This window comes from Simochromis diagramma, unplaced genomic scaffold, assembly GCF_900408965.1.
Source record: "Simochromis diagramma unplaced genomic scaffold, fSimDia1.1 OVJJ01000333.1, whole genome shotgun sequence".
Taxonomy (NCBI): domain Eukaryota; kingdom Metazoa; phylum Chordata; class Actinopteri; order Cichliformes; family Cichlidae; genus Simochromis; species Simochromis diagramma.
In genome coordinates this window covers 2,181,135-2,206,350 of record NW_024386765.1, presented here as the reverse complement: position 1 = coordinate 2,206,350, position 25,216 = coordinate 2,181,135, and the positions used below count along the sequence as shown (strand labels likewise).

Genomic DNA, 25,216 nt, shown 5'->3' with positions numbered 1-25,216 from the left:
AGGTTTTGGGATTTGTCTCCATCCCATTACTAAAAGCAGCACTAGGCTGCAGCACATTAAAAATTAACTTATTTCAGTAGTAACCTGCCTATTAGATTTCATTACTCATTAACCTAGGATGCCACTCTGGATCGATCCAGCCCACTTAAATCCCTGTGTATATGTATCACGATGAAGAGATATCAAATAAAGTGAAATTAAGGCTTCGCTGCGCTCAATTGTAATACCACTTTGAACCACAAGATGGTACAGCAAGTTAGTGTGTCATCCAATTATTCAAGCGAAAGTTAGCTCAACATTCACACTGAATTTGTGTTACTATCTTACTTGCCCACTTATTTTGGTAACTAGAAAAGCACAGACCATGCTTTAAAAAAATAAAAACATTAGATTAATTAGGAGTCAAATTTTAAGATAGCAACGCTAAAGATGCTGGTCGGGCTGGACTACTACTCTAAAATTTTCTTATAAAACGCTGCCACCTTGTGGCGAAAGTTCTAATTACATTTTAGAAGGTTTCTGCAAAAAATACCTTTGGCCTTCACCTGCAGCGTAACAGTTACATTCCCCTTGCTGTCTAATAAACTATTTAGCTGCTGTTTCAATTGCACGGATATTATGAAGATGCATTTCAAAGTGTGCACATCGCAGAAGCATTGGCTTAATCAGTGAGAAAAGAGCTGCAGATACACTTTGGGATCACTGCATTAACAGCAGTAAACATCGTGGGCCCCGCTGGAGATCCACTACTTTTCTCCTGCTGGGTTCCACACAACGCTAAAGATGGTGGCCTCCAATGACATCAAGCACCATCTCATCAACCTTGAAACACAGTTAGGACACTTCAGGTTGCAGCTTCTGAGGGGGGAAAAACAAAGAAATTATGTCATACGGATGAAGGAGTGCACCAAAATGCTAGACAATGAAGTCAGTGGAGATGGCGTTAACCTGTTCTTTCAGGGCCTGTATGGATGTGTACTCCATTTGATCCCTCTTCTTCCTGATCCAGTCAGGGTTCATCGGGAATCAGGGCTGCCATAATAAACTTGATTAAGATCAGCACGTGCTGCAAACACACACGAAGATAAACATGTCAGGGGTATACACAGAAATGTGTTTGATTAGCTGTCTAGTTCTCTTCTTACCTCCCCAAAAACAGCCAACAGCAGGACGTTCGTGCTGCTCAGGCCGCCCTCGCGACACAGCTCTTGTAACCGTGGCGACAGCAGCAGCAACCAGCAGTTAGAAATAACGGAGACGAAACTCAAGACCTCGAAGGCAACCTGGGACACGAGACAACAACGTGAACTGTTTGCTCATAAACGGGACGAGCGTGACAAAGGTTCTGACCTGCTGACCTGCCACACGCCCATGTTAGCCACAGGAGGGGAGAAGGGCTTGCGGAAGAGGTTGCAGATCTTATAGGCGTCTGATCGGATCTCCGTTATGTTGTTGATGAGCAGCAGCACGGCCGTCAGAGGATACACGCAGGAGAAAAGACTCAAATACCCAAACTGCACCAGGAGCTCTATATATTCTGCAAACAGGCCCTGGGACACCACAGGAAGCTATCACTCTCAGTGTATTATAATCAAACTGTGTTTTATAATGTATTTATTGGCTTTATTCACTGATACTGGCCTGAAAAAATCTTTTTAGTTGCTATTGGCCAGACTATATTTTAAATATTTCACATTATCAATGCATGCCTAATGTTTTCTATATCCTCACAGGAAAAACAGGCAGGGTTCTCTGGTTCCGGAATTTGTCCTCCTTAGGGTCATCTTCACTCTCTGTCCTGTGGGGGGCGCTGATGAATCTGTCCACCAGGAAAGGTATAACCACCTCTGTCACCTGGTTAACCAGCTGACTCACGATCAACAAAGACGCCAGGCGCTGAAGAAAGTAAAACAAGGAATATAATTCTGCCACCCTTTACTTCTTCCACTTTTTCCACTGATTATCTAAAGGAGTTCCCCAGAGCGTCATATTAGGACCACTGCCCTTCTTTCTATATAGAATCATTTTTTTGCAGTTATAGCTTGCTTATCTCTTTCAGTTTATTTACACAGTCTGCTTTCATGTCATTTTTAAAACAGTTATCATCTAAACTTTGAAAGATAAAAGCTGCTCAAGGAGATACAATGAAAACATATAAATATTTAGCTGTCTTTATTTATCAGAATTTATTATTTAACACTTCCACCGAAAACCACGCGTCCAAGATGAAACTTAAATTGTCTTTTTAATAAATAAATCTGATTTTTCTCTCCAGATGGGGAAACATTTGATTTCTGCAACTGTTTCTTTTTTAATCTTCTCTTTATGAATGCATCACTGTTCTCTGTTAAATGGGTCTGTTTAGCAGACACTGAAATAGCTGTGCAGAATATATGATGTTCAACAGAAAGATTTTATTACAAAACAGGTGGGCGGAGTTAGAAACTCTAAATGAAATCTTTTGGCTTCTACCATAAAATGCACAAGACGTAGGTTACCTTACGAAGCAGGGGCACATCCTGCTTGAAGAAGGCAATGTGGAAGAGCACGGCAAAATTGTTGAAGAAGGTGAACTGAAGGAAGAAAGAAGAACCTGTCAAAGAGGAATCCCTGTACTTTATAAGATAATGGTTCAAAAGGAGAGGAAAGCAGGAACTAACCACCAAAATCTTGGCTGTCAGATGGTTCTCGAAGGCGGACTCCTCTCTGTGGTTTTCTAGAGGGACGCAGTAAAAGCATTTCATTAAATGTGCAGGATTTCTACCCTAAAAATTGCCAACACACATACGGTTCAAATGAGAAACATCTCCACTGCATTAACAAACTCATGGGTCTGTATTCTCCTTGCAGTTCAGTCTCACTCACCATATTCAGTCAGACTCTGCGCCACGTTCCTGTAAACATTTCCTAGCATGTTTGTGTAAACGATGTGAAGCACTGAGGGTATGTAGAGCAAAGCCTGAGACAGCAGGGAGTTCCAGTCTTTGTGTAGCTGTTTCACCTGGGCCTCCCCCCAGTAGAAACACATCATACCGAGTACCACCAGCCCTGCAGGAGGAGACGGGACAGGCATTTCATCTTTTACTGCTAAATCTTTGCAGAATCAGAGAAAATAGAGCAAAAACATTTCTGCGCCTACCTAGAAACAGCCCCACTACTGGGACCGACACCAGCACCATACGCAGGTCTCTCTTCCATTCAGGGAAAAGAGGCTCCACGCGACCTGTAACGGGGTTTACGCCGAGGTCACCGTGGAAATTGGGCCGAGGCTCTGCAAAACGCTCTGCGAGGTTCATGGTCCCCCAGCGGTACGACAACGAGGAGCTCCGGCGTTTCCACAGCTCCATGAACACCGTGGACCAGATCATGCTGAACATCGCCTGAAGCATGTGGCCGCTGATCATCGGTCCTGAGTCATCATCATTAATTATGACCTTCGATCCCGAGACCGAATCCACCATTTCCTTCTTAACCTCACCTGTGATGGCAGGAAGAGTTTTGTGTCCTGTCAGTGACATCCATACAGCGGGCATCTCATGTTTAATAACTGGATTTAATCACAGTCTGGAATCACTGGTCTTTGTGGGAGAAGATAGGACTTTAATGAAAAGGTGGGAAAAAGCCAACAACAGTCCTGCTTCAGACTGTTTCCAATTCATATAAGTTCACTTCTTCTTACAGAAAACATTTACTTTGAGCATTAGTTGTATTTTACAATTAATTTAAGTCAATTCGAGTCACTCCAGTGACAGTGGAGTAACAGGAAGTAACCTCGGGCAGAATCAGGCTCAGGGGGATGAGGGTAGGAACAGAAGACAATTCTGTGTAGGTGTTTTCTTCTTTGAAGCACAGTATTTTATACTGTGTATGGTAAAACAGCATATTTCTTACCTGAAAACTACAATTTATAAAAACAACTAATAAAAATCACCATAAAACTTCCACAACTGGTTTCTGAAATAATTCTTAAAAAGGTAAACTCTCATCTTGACATGTTTCTATTAAATATTAATACAAACTTCCAACAGAAGAAAAAAATGTAGTAAAAAGGGTCTGCCACTGTGCTTTGTGTTTAATTACTGGCCGTGGGAACTGTATACATAACTGTTTTGTCTGTGTTAGGTTCTCGTGGTTGTCTAAGGAGCTTGAAACGAAAGCAACTGGACTTCTTTAAGTTTCGTGAAGACGTTTCACAGCTCATCTAAGAGGCTTCTTCAGTTCTAAAACCAAATGGTAACATGACAGGGTGATGCACGGTTTCACAGCGACTTCACCTGAAACCGCTGCTGTTGATGACTCATGCCTTTTTTCACACCTTGGCTCCAGTGTCAAGTCACATGATTAATAGGTCAACAAACCTCTTAAGGGACAACGCCCACCTGGGCTTTGACTCTCCACCATTTGATTTTAGAACTGAAGAAACCTCTTTTATAGTAGATAAAATCCTTTATTTTGGACAGTTTTTCTCTATTACTCAAAAAGAACAAATATATATCATATATTATAAGTGGCCCATTATATAAAGTAATAATTAGAGAATTAGAGAATTTGTAAAAAATGTTTGGAATCATGTATGATTTTCGTTCCACTTCTCACATGTGCACCACTTTGTGTTGGTCTTTCACGCAGAATTCCAATAAAACTGATTCATGTTTGTGGCTGTAATGTGACAAAATGTGGGAACGTTCAAGGGGGCCGAATACTTTTGCAAGCCACTGTATAAGCATGTTGTTTCTGAGTGCCAAATACATCATAAAGGTCATATGTGGATAAATCCACACACCTACCTGAGAAGTATGAGATGGTCAGGCCCAGTATTGCAGGTGTGAGCAAAGACCAGGTGTAGAAATCAAGGAAGCTGAAGTAAAACGCCACAGCGCTTCCAAAATAGTCATTGACTGAATCTAATAAGTTAGACAGAGATATCTGGTGTGAGCACATCCACGCAGCCATCGATTATGACTCTTAATACCTTCCAGGAGTGACAAATGCATGTAATGTAAGATTTTTACAGCTATTTGAATGAACAAAACTGCATGCAAGCTTAAAAGCAGTGTGTTGTATTTCCACCCACCAAGTGGCTGAGCCAGCTGATTCCCCGAGTACCAGGCTTCACGGAGGTCCTTCAGTTTTTTTCGGTTGTGGAGGGGAAACGTATCCACAACAACACCGGCTGAGGAAAGCTTCTGCCCTGCAACATCACTCAGTGTCATCACATCGAATCTCTTCAACCCAGGATGACTTGAAGACTTAAAAATAATCATAATCCCTAAACTGTACATATACAGTACATATAAGCACATCTGAGGGAAGCAGTTCAGATCAGCGAGAAACTTTGCCATTCATATGCCAGTCCCACAAACCAAAGAAGAATAACTGCACATAAAGCCGCAGCTAAAAGTAGGTCCTAAGCAAAAGTGATGTTCATTACAAACTAAACTAATTATTAGACCAGCCACAAATTAAGTCACGAAAGCCTTAAAAATCCATAAACCTTTGTAGGGTTGCAGCTGTATTAACCCACAGCTGGAAGGGGATCCTAGCAAACGCACCACACGATGATAAATGATTTTAAAAAATTACTGAACACACACGTGGATCTTGTTTCTTCACACTGAAAACATGACAAAAGCACAAACCACACTCACAGATGTTGTCTCTTTTTTGCAGCATGCGGCTCTCAGGCAGGCCGGGTATCCTCAGGTCCCTCTGCGCCCGCAGTCCATCCATCTCATACTTCACTATGTACTGTCGCTCCGCCAGCGTCAGAAACACCTCCATGTTATCTGTCACACACATGAACAGAGATGCATTAAACAGACACGCATAGAGATTAATCTTTTTTTTCCTTGACCCCAGAAAGCATTTAAAGGTCAAATAGTGAAGATTTTAATGAAATCCCACATTTATTTTGTACAATACGTGAGTGCGCAGTTTAACAAAGTTTTAAAGGTATTATAAAAGATCAATCTAAGCAGATACAGGAGATTTGTGCAAAAGGTCACGCTCAGATTGTAACATCAGATGACCCTCGCTGTCATGCTAAAACATCCAAAAAATGCATTAGCTGGCCTTTTCACAATAAAGTGTTTTCTAATGGTTCAGTTGGTTCAAGTAGACTGGTGAATGTTTTTCATTATCATCCTTTGCATCAGCATACTCAAAAATCATTACCCGTGATGCTTTTCCTGACTTTCTGTCATCTGTTACAGCTTTGTCAAACTGAGGAACTGAAACTGCTTGCTGAAGTGAAAGAGCTACATCAAGACGCAACAGCAGACAAATGAGGATTATTTTGAGCTGTGCATCATGCAAAGCTACTGTAGTGGAATCCACGAAGAAAAATAAGGAGCTCAAATTGAGCACAGTAGTAAGAAGTTCACTGAACTGTTCGAATGCTCTTTGAACCCACACGAGTAATGAAAGAACACAGGTCTGGACTTTGTACTGTGAACACCTGCCAGAGTGTTTGTGCAAGTCATTTTATTATTTTTAGGAAGCTACTATTAGAGAGGAAATTCATGCAAAATAAATAATTGTGGATATTCCTAAATCGTTCTTGGATACAGTGCTCTAATAAGTCTCCCTAAGCTCTACAGGGTACTTCCTAATGTCGTGTTTAACCATGTAAAGTGTGCTCCCCCAAAGCTGCTCCACTGCACCTGAATCTTTAAAGTTGTCTCTGTCATTGTAGGAGAAGGCCTCCATGTCCCCGCTGCGGTAAGTCTTACAAAGACCCAACTCTTCAGCGGCTCGTAGTAACGTGCAGCGGGGGGCCGAGACCACGATGATATCACCGCTGGCGTCCTCACCCGGGTGGGCCAGTAATGCAGCACCTGTTCACGGTGAAGCAATGGTTAAACGGGGACAAAGAGCTGAAAAACCTTAAACATCCTTACACTCAGGAATGAGAGAATCAATTCAGTCTAAAACACGTGCAGTGCTGCGAAGAAGCATCTCCTCCCCATCCTGATAGCTTAATTTTTCCATATTTGTCACATTTACATGTTTCAGATCGTTAAGATAACCCGAGTCAATAAAAAATGCACTTTTTAAATTATGATTTTATTTATTAATAGAAAAAAATCTAAAAAATCTATTTAAAAAAAAGTAAATCACAAATCATCTGTGATTAACCCCATTTCTTGGAAAGCCGAGTACACTTTCGCTGGCCACGCCCAGGCCTGCCAGACCTGTCGAATCAAGAAACAATTTAAATAGAACCTGTCTGACAAAGTGAAGGAGCTAAAAGATCTAAAAAAGCAACGCATCATGCAACGATCTAAATAAATAACTGAAAAACGATGGCACTGGAAAGGGTTACAGCAGGGGTAGGCAACTCCAGGCCTCGAGTGCCGGTGTCCTGGAGGTTTTAGATGTGTCCTTGATCCAACACAGCTGATTTAAAGGGCTAAATGACTCCTCAGCATTTCTTGAAGTTCTCCAGAGGCCTGGTAATGAACTAATCATTTGATTCAGGTGTGTTAACCCAGGGTGCGATCTAAAACCTGCAGGACACCGGCACTCGAGGCCTGGAGTTGCCTACCCCTGGGTTACAGAGTCAGTTCTAAGGCTTTGGGACTCCAGAGAACCACGGATATAAGAAACGTGGAACAGTGGTGAACCTTCCCAGGTTTGACCAGCCAATCAAAATCACTCCAAGAGCACATCAACGACTCACAGGAGGTCACATAAAAGCCCTATACAAATATTTTAAGAACTGCAGGTCTCACTTGAATCAGTTAAGGTCAGAGTTCATGTTTCAACAAGAAGAAAGAGACATGGCATCCATGCTAGTGTTGACCACGAAGAAGACAAAGGCTCGTCTCACATTTGCCAAAAAAAAACCTCTTGATGATTCCCAAATATTTTAGGGAAATATTCTGTGGACTGATTAGACAAAAGCAGAACTTTAAGGGGCTTTTTGAAGATTGCTGAAGGAATTTTTGTCCCAATCTGAAAGATTTATCGCAAATGCTGTTGAAGTTCTTGCTGCCAAAGGTGGCACAACCAGTTACTGGGTTTAGAGGGCAGTTCCTTTTTACACAAGGCCACTTTCTTCCTTTAATAAATGAATTTAGAAATTGCACTTTGTACTTACTCAGGCCATCCTTGTCTAATAATAAAACTGTTTTTTCTCGCTGCACCATAAAGCACGAATGTTCATCCTTTCATACAGATTTCCCCAACCTTTCCCAACTTTGTGGTCCCTGCTAGAATTTCAGTAAGGTGTTATGTGGAGATGAGCTTGTCTAGTTTGCATAGCATTGCTTCAACACAAAACACTGCAAAGAGTCGTGGACAGAGCAGTTTTTATCCATTGGTCCAAACATCTTTAGTTGCCATAACAACGATAACAAAGTGAAAGAACATAAATACTATTATCTTAAAGAGTAGTTTCTTTGTGTCTGTGTGTTTATCTGATATGACATGTGGGTTATGGCTGGCATATGCTTTCTGTGCAGCCATGTCAGACATTTTCATAGGAGTCATTTAAATGCATTTATCTGACATGTAGCTTGGAAATGCAAATTCAATCAAATGTTTAAAGAGTAGCAATGTTTCCTGGAAATGATTCTCCTATTACGTTCACTCCTGGCACAAGAGAAATCCTCATAAATGTTTGATCCGCATGCTTTTTCTTTGAAAGCGAGTTTCCAATCGATGCAGAAACTGAAGTGAGCTCTGTGCTGTTGCTGATATCTGAGCCCTCACCTCCATCTTTCTGAGGAGCTCCAATCACCTTGATGAGCCAGCGCTTCGTCTCGGGGCCGACTTTCCCGCCAAGCTTCACCAGAACCAGCGGCTCCACCCGCTCTGAGAAGCAGCAGGGGCAGCTCACTTTGGTCCAGCCGGATCCAGCGGACGGTTTGCTCGGCAACTTTCCTCCTTTTTCATCTTTAGCCTCCAGCTGTTTGGCTGAGTCACCGCAGCCCCCAGCTCCACCTTCATCAGCACCTGCCTTACTCATGATAAGACTGGACACAAATGATAATAAAACGGTATGTTAACTGGTGCTCTTACCCTCAGTGCTAACATCGCCACCTTATTCCCCTTATTTAGTCACACTAGCATCGTGGCTCAAGGGTCAGCAGTGACAACTGTGACAGACTGTTCACGGTCTCCAGAGGTAAAGAAGACTGATCATGGTGATCGCCACAAAATTAACCGTACCCAGAGGATAAATGCCTAATGACTGTATAACAAAAACCGCCAACAGGCTAAAGTTTCAGCATGTGCATCCTGTAAAGATCACAAGGCTGTGGTTAGCTATAGACAGCTCACAGATACTGATCCTCAACTTTTCATTTAAGGTCAAAAAGTTATTTTTCAGATTTAATTGGTGACTAAATACACACACAACTAATGACATTTGTATCAACCTCAGCTATACTTGTGTGTTAACACTGTCACTGTGAGCAGACTAGCCTTACTGACCACTCTAAGCACTTTAGAGACTACACAAGTCACATTTAACCACACATACATACAGAACTTTATTTACCTCATATTCATGGGCGTTCTAGAATTATAATTAACGCCATACATATATCTGGACAGTGGGAGAAAGCCAGAACACACAGTGGAAATTCACGACAGTGGGAAGGAAAAACACCCTTTTAACAGGAAGAAGGGGAGGAAGACAGGACCAAAAGCATACTGTGGAAGAGAACCAGAGATGAATAATAACTAATGATTAAATGCAGAGTGTGTGTATACCCATATAATACGTGGAAAAAAAAGGTGAGTGAAGAAGAAACACTCAGTGCATCATGGGAAACCCCCAGAAGCCCCAGCAGCCTAGGCTTATTGCAGCGTAACTAAGGGAGGATTCAGAGTCACCTGATCCAGCCCTACAGTGACAAATGCTTCAGGAAATCATTCCTACCATTCTCTATAAAACTGAATCATAACTCTTGTTTCTGTGACAGGTGAACATACCTGTGAGACATGAGACTGCACACAAATCTCATCCTGCAGCTGTAGCACATTACTTCCCTCCTGTGATCAATAAAGTATCTAACTAAAAATATACTTCAAAAGTAGTATAAATAAAGTTAAATGCAGCGTTTTTTACAATGCAGGGCAAGATGGAGACGTGTTATTTATCATATTAAGTGACTCCACTGAGATCTTTTACAATGCATTATTTACACGACGAGTACAATAATATAACAGCTTATTTAGTGCTAGCGTATGTTTATGCATCAGCTATTACATTATGGTAACTACCAGGCAAGCAAGGGAGGTTTTAGATTTGCATGTGAGGCTCACCACGTCATTTTGCAGACATCTGCATGCTTTGGCTGTCATTTCAGTTACTTGGTGAACTCTTAAAATACGAACTTCCTACAAATGCTGCAGTTTCTTGGGTGGAAGCTGTGGTTATATCAGCTCTAACAACGTTTAAAGAAAAATAGTTTCCTCTGTTTCACTGTATCTGCACTTGAAGACACACTGACCAAGAGATACGCTTAGTGAGGACGTAACTGAAAGCAGTAGAGCACTTCCTGTGACTGAGTTATGTTTGTGCAGGCGGGGAAAGTGACAGAGAAGCATTCAGCGGTAAAACAGAGGATGAGTCAGGAAAATACAGCACCTGGCAGGGCGGGGATGATGAGGTTCTGGTCTCCAGTCCTAAAGCAGTAGCCCCTCCAAACTCCTGTTTCAGCACACACACAAACAAACACACACAACAGTGGACATGAAGGCAACAACTGATGAGCTGTTGTGAAAAAGAGCAGCACACTCTCAGCCTTGCACACACTTACCCAGCCTCAGCTTCAGGTTCCTTCCAGCTTCCTGTCTATTAATTTTTAGGTGTGTGTGTTCGAATCTATTGCAGGAATGCGGAGAAACTTCCCAGAGGCCACAGGGTGTGGAGGGTTGTTTGGTTTCTATTCAGGCTCCTCCCTCCTGTCTGCTCACTGTTACACTGCTGCAGCCGCACCCCAGGGTCCTACTGCACCTCTGCCGCTGTGTTAAAAACCGACAAACCTACAGATGTTCAGACGGTTTGGGGGTTGAAGCTAACCTATAGCGCTGGCTTTGAATATTCCAAAGAATAAAGTCTTGAAAAAGAAATGTGTGAGTAAATCTGTGAAAACACAGAAACAGGATCTTATGCAACAGAAACACGAGGCACACAGAAGTGTACACAGTAGGCTGCTGACACAAAGATTTTGTTGTTGTCCTCCTACAACACCAGAACCATAACATTGAAGACACAGAGCATGCGTGGGTAAGGTTTTAATGCAAATTTGGAGCCAATCAGATTCTCTCAACCTGGACCAGTCAATTCAATTCAGTATAACGCCAAATAACAGCAGTCACCTCCAGGTGCTTTATATTGCAAGGTAAAGACCCTGCAATGATACAGAGAACCCCAACAATCACTTTAGCATTGGGGTAAGTGGGAAGGAAAAAGTCATTTTTAACAGGAAGAAACCTCCCAGAACCAGGCTCAGGGAGGGCGAGCCACCTGCTGCCACTTGTGGGTGAGGGGAGGGAGACAGGTTAAAAGACTCTGTTGGAGAAAAACCAGAGATTAAGTGATCTAAGTTGGCAAACCAGCCTTTAGTCAAGACTCCAGATCAATGAGGTGAAAGTGAAAGTCTAACTAAGGAAACATTAAGACTGAAGGCTTCATTTTGAGGTCAAAAGCTACTCTCTCATCCTTCAAATGGAAATTGTATTCTGTGAAATATTCTGATTGCAGCGGTGGACTGGGGCTACCTGCATTTTACTAATGGTGTTCTTGTAAAACAGGGAAGATTATCAGCAGATTAATCGGTAACCAATAGCTACAGAGTAGCAAAGATTAGTTAAAATGATCTCCACTTATCAAACAAACAATAAAGAGCTGCTTACGCACAACGATGCTACTCGAATTAGATTGCACCATGTTATAACCTAATAACAAACTGTCCGTAAGTGTTAATAATTATGGCTTATATTGGCGTGAATGTCCCTGTGACAGATTGGCAACCATGTTTAGAGTGTACATGTTCCTGAGAGCCTCAGTGCACAGGACACCAGCATGAACTGTGAGCTGCTGTCGAGTATCTGTTTTCTTTCATAAAACACCTTTTTTAAAAAAAATTAAATTAGGGCAGAAAAACAGAATAACCCTGCACACCCTGCTTCTTGTGTTCAAATTAATCCACACATGCAGTGAATACACAGTCATTTTATTAGGTACACACTGACAGTATTAGATTGGACGCCTTTTTCTTCAGTCTTCCTGGCATATAACAACTAAGGCATGATGATCACACGGTCGCTGCAGATTTGTTGGTTGCACACCCCTAATGTGAACCTCCTGTTCCACCATGTCTTTAAGGTGCTCTGTTTGATTGACGTATGTTGACTGTCGAGGCCATTTGAGTGCAGTGAACTGCTTATCGTGTTCAGAAAAGTAATTGCTTAATGATTAAACTAGATGATTAAATAATTTATAGGAAGTTGTTTGGCCCCAAAGTGTACAAAAAAAACATTACTACACCACCACCCTAAAACTTTAAGGCAGAAAGGATCCGTTTTTTCATGTTGTTAACGCCACATTCTGTCCGAATTTGTGTCCGAAAGTGTTGCAATAGAAATCGTGACTCATCACACAGCGCAAAGTTTTTTATATTTGGTGTACAGCTTTTGTGAGCCTCTGAATTACAACCACAGTTTCCTGTTCACAGCTGACCGGAGGAACAGAAAGAAGACTGCGTGCGGTTCTGCTTCAGGGTTTGATGTGTTGTGCATTCGGAGATGCTCGCCTGCAAACCTTGGCTGTAAGGACTTTGAGTTACTTTTGCTTTTCTTTTAGCTCAAAGGGATCCAGATATTTTACCGTGACCGCTGACATGAACAACCACGTCACATTGAGTCTTTTGAACCCCCCCAAAACATCTCTACATTCAGAGGCAAAAGCAACACCTCAGTTTTTAAAATATAAGATTAAAAGATTCAAATACTCCACCCTTCATCTCTTACAATGCAATTTAAAGTCATCATCCATCATCACCATCATCACGGTTGCAGAATGGAAGCCACCACAATCAGCGAATAAAAATAAAAAAACTGGACAGGCCAACATCAGAAATATACAGATATTTATTTACAAATACCTTTGCATTTGCATGACTTAAAATTTCCAAAACAAAAGTTAAGACATGAAAGTAAACAAATTTAGGATTTTTTTTTTTTTGCTGCAAAATTTAGCACAAGAGAAAAATTTCACAAGTTAGAATCATATTTGCTGTTTTTCATTCTTACCATATAAATATACATAAATAAGATCTGTATTTTTTTTTTTTTTAATTTAACTCCAACAAGTGGAATCATTTCACTTTGCCAAGCAGCCGGCACAATCATGTCTTATCATCATTATTAGAACCATCAGCATAACAGACATTAAAAACATTCTTTAGGTTCTTTTTGATGAGTTAATGCTTTCTGCACAAAGTCTTGAACATTCATAATCATCATAATCACAGCTAAAGATCAACAGATATTTGTAGACAATGACACATTTTGGTGCTAAATCAGTTAATAAATCCACTCATCTCGTCATAGTGGAAACATTTTGGGGTCCCTCAGCCCTCTTTAGGTTTACACTTCACTGTTATTGCTGCAGAGAATTTGTATAAAAATAAATGAAACAACTATTTATTTATTTTTAAAAAAGAGGAGTATAAATGGTGTTAAGGTTCTGCATTACAAATCTTCTTGAATGGTTAAAACTCAGATGGATTAGATTACATACAGCTGTATGTATACTTCTATAAGTGGAAGTATTTATTCAAGCTAGAAAAGTAGATAAAAAATAAATTTCCTGCAGCAGCAGTATGTTCTTACTGTTCTTCAGTTATTCATGTAAAGAGTGCGAATTAAGTTTGTTCTACTTCACTTATCGGCGTTGTCGGGCGTTTTTCAGGAGACATTTTGCGGATCCACCAGTCAGTGTCAAGACTTCCTGCTGTAAAGTCAAATTTGTTGATTTATCGTCATCCTAGGGAGGGTCTGCAGGGCCAAAATAAACCACCGACTTTAAAGTCGTCCTATTATGCTTTTCCTAATTTTCTGTAATATTTGTGCCGTTACAGAGGTTCGTACCCATGTGCAAGTGATCCATGAGACAGAAGCTCAGGCTTCAAACTACCCTAAACATTCAAGTTTCAGATAGCTTTCCTTTACTCCTGGCTCTGTATGATGTCATAGAGAGCAGATATCCCTTATATATATTCAACTAAGGAACACAGCTCTGAGAGGCATCCAATCAGAAGAAAGTTGGCTTTAAGAGGAGGGGATAAGAGAGCTAAGATGGTTTGTTAGTATAATGTAAATAAGCATTAGTTTGAAGTGTGAGTCATGCCAAGCTACACTTGAAACATGGTGTTAGAAGTTGCATTATAGGTCCCCTTTAAAAGGAAGGAATCTCTATGTCAAGATTACTTTTAGAAAATAACACTTCCAAAGATCTGTGAACTTTGACCCCAAGATCCCCACAGCAGGAAATCAGACAGCCTGGCTTCATGCCTTCAGATTTGTCCCCCGTCACCCTGACAACCACACTCGCTCTCTAACATAGTCAACCTGACAAAATGAAGACCGTGCGATTAAAGAATCTCCTCTACTGTACAAAGCTTCATACAAAATATTATTTTTACATCTTTGTTGAATTATTAACGAGGAAAAAAAATAAAAAGATGGAAATATTACAGACTTGCAAAAATATATCTCCACAGGGGTTTCAGACATTCTGAACTCTGCTTTTACATCACATTAACAGTACATGGAATTAGCCTCCTGCAGTATAAACTCACTCCTGCAGATTTGGTGATAATAAGTTAAACGTATCTCAGCAAAAACAAATGTGAAACTGAAGGTTTTCCAGGCACGGCTGCTTCTTAAATCAAGCGAACCCAAATGTGGTGGAGGGAACTTTTGTGATTTGTTAGCAGCGCAACAGTTTATAGCAGCGTAGCAGAGAAAAGTGACAGTGACGAGGAATATGTAAGCTGTAGATGATGCGAAGGCGGGAAGAAGCCTTTTTCCTCAGTAGATTAAATAGTTAGCGTACTCCCTCTCAATCTCTGTCACACTTTCTCTCTCACGTGCACTCTTTCTAATCATCTCTCACACCCTCCGCTCCACCCATCTTCAACATTCACCTACCATCTATCACTTCCTGTTACCTCTTGAACAGTGTGCGTTTGTGAGCTGTGTGAGCATTGTGCTGTCAGATTAGTAATTTTAATCACAGTTTTCCCCCTGTATGATTTTAGATTAAAAGATTAAATCTAATTCAAATTGACCACATGCATCACAAAAGAGATTTTTCTCTCCACGGCCACCTCCCAGCTGTATGCGGCGACATTCTGAGTGGTGATCAGGTGATAGGTTGGTGTTGGTAAAGCACAGGAGGCAGAAGTAGTAGTAGAAGGAAAAAAATGGCACTGAAAGCCCTCACATCTCAGTGGAAATGATCACAGTGAGTAAATAGTGCAGGCAGGTTGACACACACCCAGATGACTGAGCTTAAGGTAATATTGTGGTGCTGGTTAATGTGTTACACAGAGTATTAATGGACTGGATGCAGTGGCCCTGAAGTTCCTCCTAGTCTGTGGAAGTTATATGGCTGCAGAGATGTAAATAAGGAGTTGGGATGGTTGGAGAAGGCAGGCTGGGGGCTAAAAGAGGGTGGTTGACAAGTCCTGTGGCCCTTCGGGGGAGCCGTTTCCATGTCAGAATTTTTCATCAGGGATGGTTGTGTTGAAGGGGTGGTCCCAGAATGTGGTGGTGATCCCGAAACCTGGTGAGAAAAATAAAGATCCCCATCAGAAAAAGAAAGAAAAAACAAAACCATATTTCTTCTAAGGCCGTTAGCAAATGTAATCCTCACCTGATCTCTGGTGCTCGAAGTGGTGTTTGACGTGGTAGGCCTTCAGGCTGTACAGATATGAGCCTTTCTTCGGAGAGCCATAGTGAAGGTAGTAGTGGATCATATCGTATACGACGTAGCCGCCCAGCCCACCGACAAACACGCATACTCCGAGGATGTCTGGGAGCACGCAATGGATGGACATGTAGAAGACCGCCACTACTAAGGAGGCGAGGCCGGGAGGGAAGACCAGCCGAGAGCCGTCAAACGGAGACTGGAGAGAGAAAATAAATAAAAAGATTTATATATGGTGGCCATTTCAGACCATTTTATGTCCTTTTTTCCCCCGCAACAAAAAGCCAACATATGTATTCATCAGACAGTAATTCAAAAATGATCAGCAAGTGGCGATATCTTTCACAGCATTTTCCTCAGCCTCTCCCAACACCTTGTTGCTGCCATCAAACTCAGATTAGAGTCTGAATATTACAATATTTTTCTAAAGTTTGTTTTTGTGAATAAAATATGGGTTAGTAAGATTTGAAAAATCATTGTATTGTGTTTTTTTATTTACAGCTTATACATAGTCCCAGAATCTTTGGAATCGGGGGGGTTTGTGAGATTTTGTAGTGCGACTTTATAGCTTCTACAGGAAAAACATCACATTTCCTAATTACACCGACTATCAGTTATAAGGTTTTACATAGAAGCTAATAAAAAAATACTCTAATTTTACAACCTAGTAAAACAGAAACTGAGATGAACAGCATTTTTCCCCACACACCGCTTCTGCATTGTTTATTTTAACTCTTTATTAAGCTAAGCTAAATCAGTTTCCCCCTGTGGCTTAAACTATACTGTGGTTAATGTTACAATAATTTAACTTACACTATTTGCACATCCGTAACTACTTATACTTGATATGTATTCAGTTCATAAAAGTATTTGGAAACAGGAGGACGTTTGCGGCCCCCTCCTCCCTGCAATATAAGATTACCACCTCAGCTGGTGCCATAAAGGATGATTTTAAACAAAAACAAATATTGCTTTGATGACTCACAGCTGTGACCTCAGCAGTGGTTGTTCATACCTTATGGTGCTGTCCATGCAGGAGGAAGTGTAGCGTGATGAGGTAGTAGTTATGAGCTGGTGGATTCATGTGAAAGACGAAGCGATGGATGCAGTACTCGATGAATGACCACAAGAACCAGCCCATCATAAAGAGGACTGGGAAAAAGTACTTGTTGATAGGGATAGAGAAGCCTGGGAACACACACATGCTCGGCTATAGATGGCTCAAACAGAAATGTGGACACACAAATGAAAATGAAAACACAAGTGACTGTGGCACAAACACAGGTGCGTGTGAGTTACCTGAAGTGAGGGCTAGCCTGGTGGTGCCCTGTGCCAGGGTAGTATAGCAGTGCCAGCTCAGATAAAACACAATAGGGAGCCACACAATAGGTACCCAATACCTGAAAGCAAGAGAGTGTAAGCATTAGTTCACGCTCTCACTCTGTTACTAGAGGACCGTGTATTCAGTTTACGATGTGGGCCATTAATCTGAACTGGGCCAGAATGGTGAACGACATGATAAACGGGTAAAGTTACAGGAAACGTTCTCAGTCCAGACTTTCCAGTAATTATAAAAAACGTTTTGTTGTACTGCGTTGTTTTATTTCCCCTTCTGGTATAGAAAGGGATTTCTGCAGTAGATAATAAAATAATAATAATAAATAAAAAAGAAACAAAAACAAACAGGAACTTTATCATTTAATTGTTAATCTATTACTTAATTACTTTGGTGTAGTATGAATATGGGGTCCTTCATCAACAGGAAAAAGTTGTAAATCTTTTAAAAATACAAAATCTATGCACTTCTTCATATTTCACAAAGCTGTCAAGCTGGCCCGACTGGAGCCTTTGCTGGGCCATTTCTGGCCCCTGGGCATTATTTTTGACACCCCTGGTGTATGGCTTTGTCCACAATGCATCAAAACAGGAAAAAGAGAGAGCAGGATGTGACCACAGGTGTGACACTGGTTAAATCGGAAATGACTGAAACCTCAGGTGAAGGTGGGTTGCAAAGTAGCTTGCAGAGGTAGGCTGAACAAGCTTAAAATTGCATACATTTATAAAATTGCACTTTTCATTATAATTCAATCTTTGATGACGCCACTGAAGCAGATGTGTTTGCTTATCCTTTGGCAATCACAGAACTGCCGACAGAATTTTCAAGGTGGGAAATATTCTTTACATCACAGCCCTCATCGTGTGGCCATTACACACAATGAAACCATTGCATAAATGTTTCCATTTACTTTCCCTCAGTAATTGCTTGGAGTTATTTTATTTGTTTATTTTTTTTTTTAAACCAGGATGTGTCCTTCAAAGACCACAACAAACAAGTATGCAGGACACTTTTCTTGTATTTGTGCAATACCTGCAAACACAGAAACATCCTGTCTCAGAGTAATACTGAAAAACTAGTTCGTGATTTATTACTTCTAGGCTGGACCATTGTACCTGTATACTAGAGCACTTCACATTCGGACTGCGGGCTTATGTCTGGTTCTTACAGTATTTGGAAGTAGAATGGGAGGCAGAGCCCAGAGCTTTCAGGCCTGTCTTCCATGGAACCAGCTCCCAGTTTGAATTTAGGAGACAGACACCCTCTATACTTTAAAATCAGGCTTTGATAAAGCATAATTAGGGTTGGATCAGGTGAACCTGAATTCTCTCTTAGTTATGCTGCAATGGGTCCAAGCTTCTCTTTTCACTCCCTGTATGTTTATAAACTGCTAGTGTATTAGTCATTAGGAATTATTAATCTCTAGCTCTCTTCAGCAGTGTCTCTTTTGTCCTGTCTCGGGTCCCTCACCTCCAGCTGGTTGATATATAAATATAAACTTAATAAATAACAGTAAAATTCTGTGAAAATGTTGCACGAGTGATTGCCAAGCCTGCAAAACTGAATGTACGTTCTTATCTGATAAATGGTTAATTTTTCTTCAAGCTTCCTTTCTTACCAGGAAGTTTTAGTGATGGCCTCCATGATGGGGTTTCCAAACAGTCTGATAGGTCTGTCAACTGGTTGGTGTACCCACGCATCATATTTCTCTCTGAGGTGGCCCACCTGCCATGCCAGGGGCTTCCGCCAGTCCACCAAATCCTGCAGAAGCACAACGAAACGAAATTAGTAAAACCCGTTCTCTATACACGAGGAGGGGGGGGGGGGGAATCCAAAAAGTAAAACAAAACGTCTCCAGCAGGTGGCAGCATAGAGCTAAAAACTATACTGCTCCAAGGACTGGTCAGACCAGGAAGTGTTGCATGTGAAATTTGCTTGTTGTGTGCATGTGCATTTGCAGGTTTACTTAAGTCTAAGTGAAAGCTTTTACAAGCGTTTCACAAGTTCCCTGTGTTTACAGCCACACAGGAAATGGGCTGCCATGATGTGTGACGCGAAGACTGTCAGGTTTCACACTATAACATTTGGAAATATCAGGTGGAATCATTCTGGTTAAGGAAACAGGGTGGGAAGGAGTCCTGAGTCAGAATTTGACCTTATGGCCCCACTCGTGTGAGTTGAGAAGAGTGAAAGAGAAGCAGTAAGTCCACTCTTTAATCTTAATTTCCCTCTTAACCCTGACACTTTCCTGTGATTAGTCACAAAATGATGCTTAGTGACCATGTGATGATGACTGTGTGTGAGAGACACCCCTATCATGACATCAGGCACCGGCTGGCACAATCACCGGACCTTTACTGTTCCGTGTGCGGCAATTAATCATGGGTTGGCTGTTTACTGCAGCAGACTGTTTAGCTACCGGACACATATCACATTGTTTTAATGGAGCTAGCGACCCTGAAGAAGCGCTGCGCTGGAACACTACCATCTCTGTTCTTTATTACCCCTGCTCATTCAAGGCATAAATACAGCTGTGAACTGCAAAAAAATAAAATAAAAATACTTTAAGCTATCCACAGATTTTGCATTGTTAGCTGCTGATATGACTACAAAGTTCAACTTTAAATAAGGGGGGAGCCAAAAAACAAAGCAAAACCAGAGATGCTGCATCTTCTGTCTCACATGCTCTCCGTTTCTTGGCATCAACTGTAAATTACTCGAAAAGCAAACGTCTAACTTGATTTAATCCTGAGGGTGAGGTTCTGGTAAGCTCACTTGCAGTCATCCCCACACTTCTCTGCATATCTATATTTTATTTTTTTGATTTGTATGCTTAAGTCCCAACTAACACTGGCATCACCCGAGGCAGTTTAACTCATTGAGAAAGCTCACATCCATTGAATTGTATGCATCTCTGATATACTATATACACATGCACACCTTCGGGTTTGGATTTATTAAAATCAGCGTGTTGTTTTATTTATTTTGGGGGAAATTAGTTGGTAGAATTGCATCAGAGCTGTGAACACACCAGGCACAAGTATCCGTCAACATGTTGACGTTACATGTTTACATAATCTGCCCATATGCAGATCGACTTATGAACACCTGCCAAGCGAATGAAAATCTGCCTTTTCTGTTACTTCTCACTGCAGTAATTGACATTGACAAACAAAAAAAAAAAAAAAAAAAAAAAGACAATCCAGCTTGCATTTGCTGGTTATATAAAGCCCCAAGCTCAACATTTACTCTAAATATCAAGAAGTCTGAAAATTTACAGTGGTGCTTTGCTTGCATAAGAAAAGATACAGAAACCGGTTTCTGTGTTTAATAACAGGTGAACAAAGCCAAGCCAAGTGTGAAGACATGCTTCAGATTCCTGGTGCTACGCAGCTTGCAAATGTGGACGGACTGATTTAGCTTGAGTAAAGGTGAGTATCGAACAACCAGGACATTAAAGCGGCTACGATCCAGCTTAACCAGTTTGAAAACAAAAAGCGGGCCTTTTTCTTTTTTTAAAATGAGGAAGGCTAGCACTGACAAGTGTGCTGGTGATAATAACAACATTTTGCATAGCGCAGAAACTGCATGAGTGTTGCACATGGGTACAGTTACCCATGTTGGAGATGTGTGAAGGGAGTGTCCGAGCTTCAGGATTCAAGTTACTGGAAGAAGCAAACCCTCAGAATGAAGGGCTTAAACTGACAGATCCCTGTGTCACAAAAACACTGATATTTGAAACCGGCCTTGCAAAACTCAAGTGTGTGAAGTCAAGAGTCATGGGTCTCGTTAAATAAAGCGTTGCCTGGCAGCAGAGAGAGCGAGACAGACTGGTTGAATCTGTCATTGTGGTGCTGAGCCTGTTAAAGTGGAAAAACACATGTCAAACTGCACCATCACATGAGCATAGTTTAAACGAATGTCTGACTGTGTGTGCTTGAAGGTAGATTTCAGCACGCAGGGACAAACTCTTCTAGTATGAACATATAAAAAATAAAAAACACCTGCACCATTTGGAGTCAAGACTTTCAGAACTGGCTTAGATTTAGGAGTTCAGCAATGCTGCTTTGTCTTCTGTTTTGTACATGCTTGTGTCTGGCAGTGTGGGAAATCATGCAATCTGCAAACAGATGAAGCAGGGTGAATAACCAGATGGCTGTTCACCTACCCCGTCACGGGTAAGCAAATACACTTGTTAGGTCATCCTCCACCTTTTGTTTCCAGTGTCTGATCGATTGCTGCATAATTTCAGCAAACGCACACATTGACTCAAAAAAGATGCAGAAAAGACGCACTCTTCATTTGATCGCATATTAGCCCCGTCTCAAAACACGCACACACCTTATCGAGGTCCACAGAGCTGCAGAGGCTGTATGGGTCGCGCTCATCCTCGTCTTTCGCCTCTGTCGTCTGCTGTGCCCTTTCTCCTTCGGTCTGTTTATTGGCTTTATTTCTCGCTCTCAGAGTCTGAGAAAAAAAAAAGAAGAAAAGAAAAAAGGATGCCATTAGCAAGTATAATTTATTATTAAAATGGCCTAAGCCAACCACAGATGGAGAAAGACAGATACACATATTTATAGTGTGTGGCTTATGCAAAACAGGTAGACAGCTGCACAATATAGTACCTATTACATAAGCTACGTCTCATTAAAGATATATATATAGAACAGGAGTCAGTCTTTTTGCCAATTATGGTCCATCTGCCCTTTGCCCTTTTACCTCAGCCCCATAAACCGGGTTTTAATGGTTACAGTCACGAGTGACATATACCATAATGCTTTCAACCTTCAAATCGTTTTGTATCGCTGGACACCTCCAACAAAGGATCATGCTATCACATATTGGAACACTGACAGTCAGTCATTACTTTGGTTTGATGTTTAGTTTGTGTTCTGCTGCACAGAAGGAAATGCAGATATAAATGTAATACAATACGCAATACAAATGACTCAAACATATGTTTACATAATTCTTATTTAAAAAGGCACAGCTGTTGCAACTGGAGAGAAGCCATGTGGATAATGATGACAGCAGGTGATATGAATATGCGAGGAGTCCAAAACCATCTGAGTGTTTTGCTGATCAGATTTGTCCTCTGATTACTGACATCCAAAGATGAGCTGTAGCTAATGCAGACACAGTGCTGAAGATTTATAAAAGCACAACAGATGTTTTGTGTAGTGCATAATTTACTTTTAAAGAAATGGTAAAAAAAAAAAAAAAAAAAAAAAGGTAAATGGCCTGTATTTGTATAGCGCTTTTACTAGTCCCCCCTAGGGACCCCAAAGCGCTTTACACACCCATCCACCCATTCACACACTGGTGTAGGCAAGCTGCAGTTGTAGCCACAGCTGCCCTGGGGCAAACTGACAGAAGCGAGGCTGCCATATCGCGCCATCGGCCCCTCTGGCCAACACCAGTAGGCGGTAGGTGAAGTGTCTTGCCCAAGAACACAACGACAGAGACTGTCCGAGCCGGGGCTCGAACCGGCGACCTTCCGATTACAAGTGGAAACTCCCAACTCTTGAGCCACGATCGCCCTCTTCATTATCTTCATTATAAAGAATAAACATGTGTCCTGGTCTTCATCACACCATTCTTGAATATTTTGCCAGAGCCAAATTGTTGTGACACAGCACATAACCATCTGATATTGATATCTCTTCTACCTTATATGAGTTGGAGCCAATTAATGACTGATAGGCTTGCGTAATATTTTTTTTTGTTGTTTGTTTTGTTTTTTTGTTTTTTTTAAATTGATCAAGATGCAAAATGCAAACAACAAGAGGTCACATGACAAAGAAATAAAAACAAAAAAAAAAAGGACAAAACGGTCTATGATAGACTGATGTTCTGTCAACAAAGCCTTGATTAGTCAAATTGATCGATTTATGCAAAACTGCACTAAGCAACAAACGGACAAAAACCCACAAAAAGATACATTAGCTCTTTCCCATGAAAATAAGAGCAGCTTGGCCTTTTAAAGCCACCAGCCAAGTCTTCATGCAGTAGACTGTGGGCAGATTATCCTTGCGGCCTTCATAAAAAAGTTAGAATGCATGTCAAGTTACATTCCGTTTGTATGAAGTCAGCTCTGGGAATTGTCGGATTAACGCCCTGTTCTGATCGACAGCCCACGGCAGTCAGGTGAAATATTCATCAGCTGGTTGGATTCACACATAAGGCCTCCTATGGTTTGTTACTAACATCGCCTTGGCAATTCAACACCCACAGAGGCAACGCTACACCCCCTCCCCCCATTATCACACCATACTCATCCTGAGAGAATAGTGTTGAAGTTGTAGCTCACCCTGAACTAGCAGAGCTCAATGTTTCTTTAACTTGATTTTCACGTTCTCATCTTCGTGACTCTCGCTCGCGCCTTATTTTATATTACAATAAATCATCGTATCTGTGAATTTACAGCCGGTAACAACCTTCCACAGTTTTTTTTTTTTTTTTTTTTTTTAAATTAAAACAGCAGAAATATTATAAACAAGCCAAATCCTTTAAGCCAGTTTCATAAAGAAGATGGTGGTCATGACCAATGTGGTTCAGATATGAGAATACTCGTGACGCTAATTAGAAGCAGAAACTACCGGCTTAAAGCTGCTACCACACCTCCATTTCTTTTTTTTTCCCTTTTTTTTTTTTTATTATTATCACACACACACACACACACACACACACACACACACACACACGTAATCGCGAAAGCAATAAACAGACACACCTTCTGTATCAGCAGCAGCCATGGCCTACGTGAAACAGTGAGCAATGCAATGTTTAATGAGCTCTACCTCGTCCCACTTTATACATATGATCGAATAAATGTGACTCAGGCCTTGTTCCATCAGTGAACCCTGCAGGTGTGGTGAGCTCAGGGTGAGGGTGGCCATTACTGCGAATGTAAATTTCCCACCAGATTTTCATTAAAATGGGAGGATCTGCGGCCTATTTTTGGCAAGGACGAGGTTAGTGATCCTGGATAAGCTGCTGCAGGTTTACAGAGCCTGTATTTGTTTGTGCTAGAAATAAATACAAAAGGTCAGGAAATAAACAATTCTTTCCCCTTTTCTTTTTTAAATGTTGAAAGCTTTGGTGTCGCTCTGTTCTGGGAACCTCTCATGTACATTCATGGGAAGCCAAAAAGCAGGGAGATCAGCACCAGGATACCCTCAGAGGGAAAAAGAAAAAGAAAAGAAAAGAAAAAAAAAAAGGCATGACAATGGCCAAGTCACAAAGAGCATGAAATTGAGGAACTGGGGTTGACGTGGGCTGCAAAGCGGCTTGCAGAAGGACTCAGTACAGAGAACAGGTGATCAGAGTCACGCCCAGTGTGCAGGAACTAACAATGTGTTAGATTTTTGACTCAACTGGGATTTTACAGATGATTTTAGACAACAAGTCTGATGTGAAAAAAGAAACCAAAAACTAAACAAAAACTGTGCTTGAAAAACATAAATGACACCCAGCTCCCCAAAACGTAAGAAAATACTACCTGCATTTTCATGAAAGTAGCTTAAAAATCCCCCCAAAAAGCAGACAGATACTCATTCATCTGGTTACTAAGCAAAGCCTCACTAAATATGCATCAATATTTACCAACTTTTTAAATAAATATAATATTACCTGTTCAAGTCTCGGTCAGCAGGTAATGCAAACACACACCTCACGTTCTTGCCTTGACAAATACATTCAAACCTTCACATACCGCTTTAAAGTAAATTGTTTTTAGTAAAGACAGTACACAAACCCTACATGTGAACCCTCTATTACATAACCCCCTAACAATAAATCATACCCACTGTGGAACTCAGCACCACACACCACAAACATATAAGTACACAGGAACAATGCTCACATTAGAGCAGCAGAGGATCTTTTAGTTTCAATCCTCCAGTTGAGATTCAAGTCATCATTTTTGT

At 41.1% G+C, this 25,216-nt stretch overlaps 2 protein-coding genes across 2 annotated transcripts in view; both read right to left on the bottom strand.

The window, feature by feature from the left end:
* Nucleotides 1–915: 915 nt before the first annotated feature.
* On the bottom strand, nucleotides 916–11,166 carry ano10b (anoctamin 10b). Its single transcript, XM_040034450.1, is given in 16 exon segments — nucleotides 916–1,014; nucleotides 1,016–1,066; nucleotides 1,146–1,283; nucleotides 1,359–1,550; nucleotides 1,732–1,896; nucleotides 2,499–2,573; nucleotides 2,661–2,716; nucleotides 2,866–3,048; nucleotides 3,140–3,478; nucleotides 4,788–4,904; nucleotides 5,075–5,191; nucleotides 5,649–5,786; nucleotides 6,663–6,836; nucleotides 8,716–8,978; nucleotides 10,601–10,663; nucleotides 10,773–11,166. Coding segments are annotated over 14 exon segments (2,100 nt in total). The 5' UTR covers nucleotides 8,972–8,978; nucleotides 10,601–10,663; nucleotides 10,773–11,166.
* A 2,132-nt stretch (nucleotides 11,167–13,298) lies between these two features.
* The window catches only part of fa2h (fatty acid 2-hydroxylase), a 32,167-nt gene continuing 20,249 nt past the window's right edge, over nucleotides 13,299–25,216 (bottom strand). Inside the window, exons 2-7 of the mRNA XM_040035565.1 lie at nucleotides 21,630–21,755; nucleotides 18,907–19,049; nucleotides 17,252–17,352; nucleotides 16,968–17,140; nucleotides 15,899–16,151; nucleotides 13,299–15,808 (exon numbers count right to left, since the gene is read on the bottom strand). Of these exons, the coding sequence (XP_039891499.1) occupies nucleotides 15,741–15,808; nucleotides 15,899–16,151; nucleotides 16,968–17,140; nucleotides 17,252–17,352; nucleotides 18,907–19,049; nucleotides 21,630–21,755 (864 nt within the window). The 3' untranslated portion in view covers nucleotides 13,299–15,740. The remainder of the gene's footprint in view (nucleotides 15,809–15,898; nucleotides 16,152–16,967; nucleotides 17,141–17,251; nucleotides 17,353–18,906; nucleotides 19,050–21,629; nucleotides 21,756–25,216) is intronic.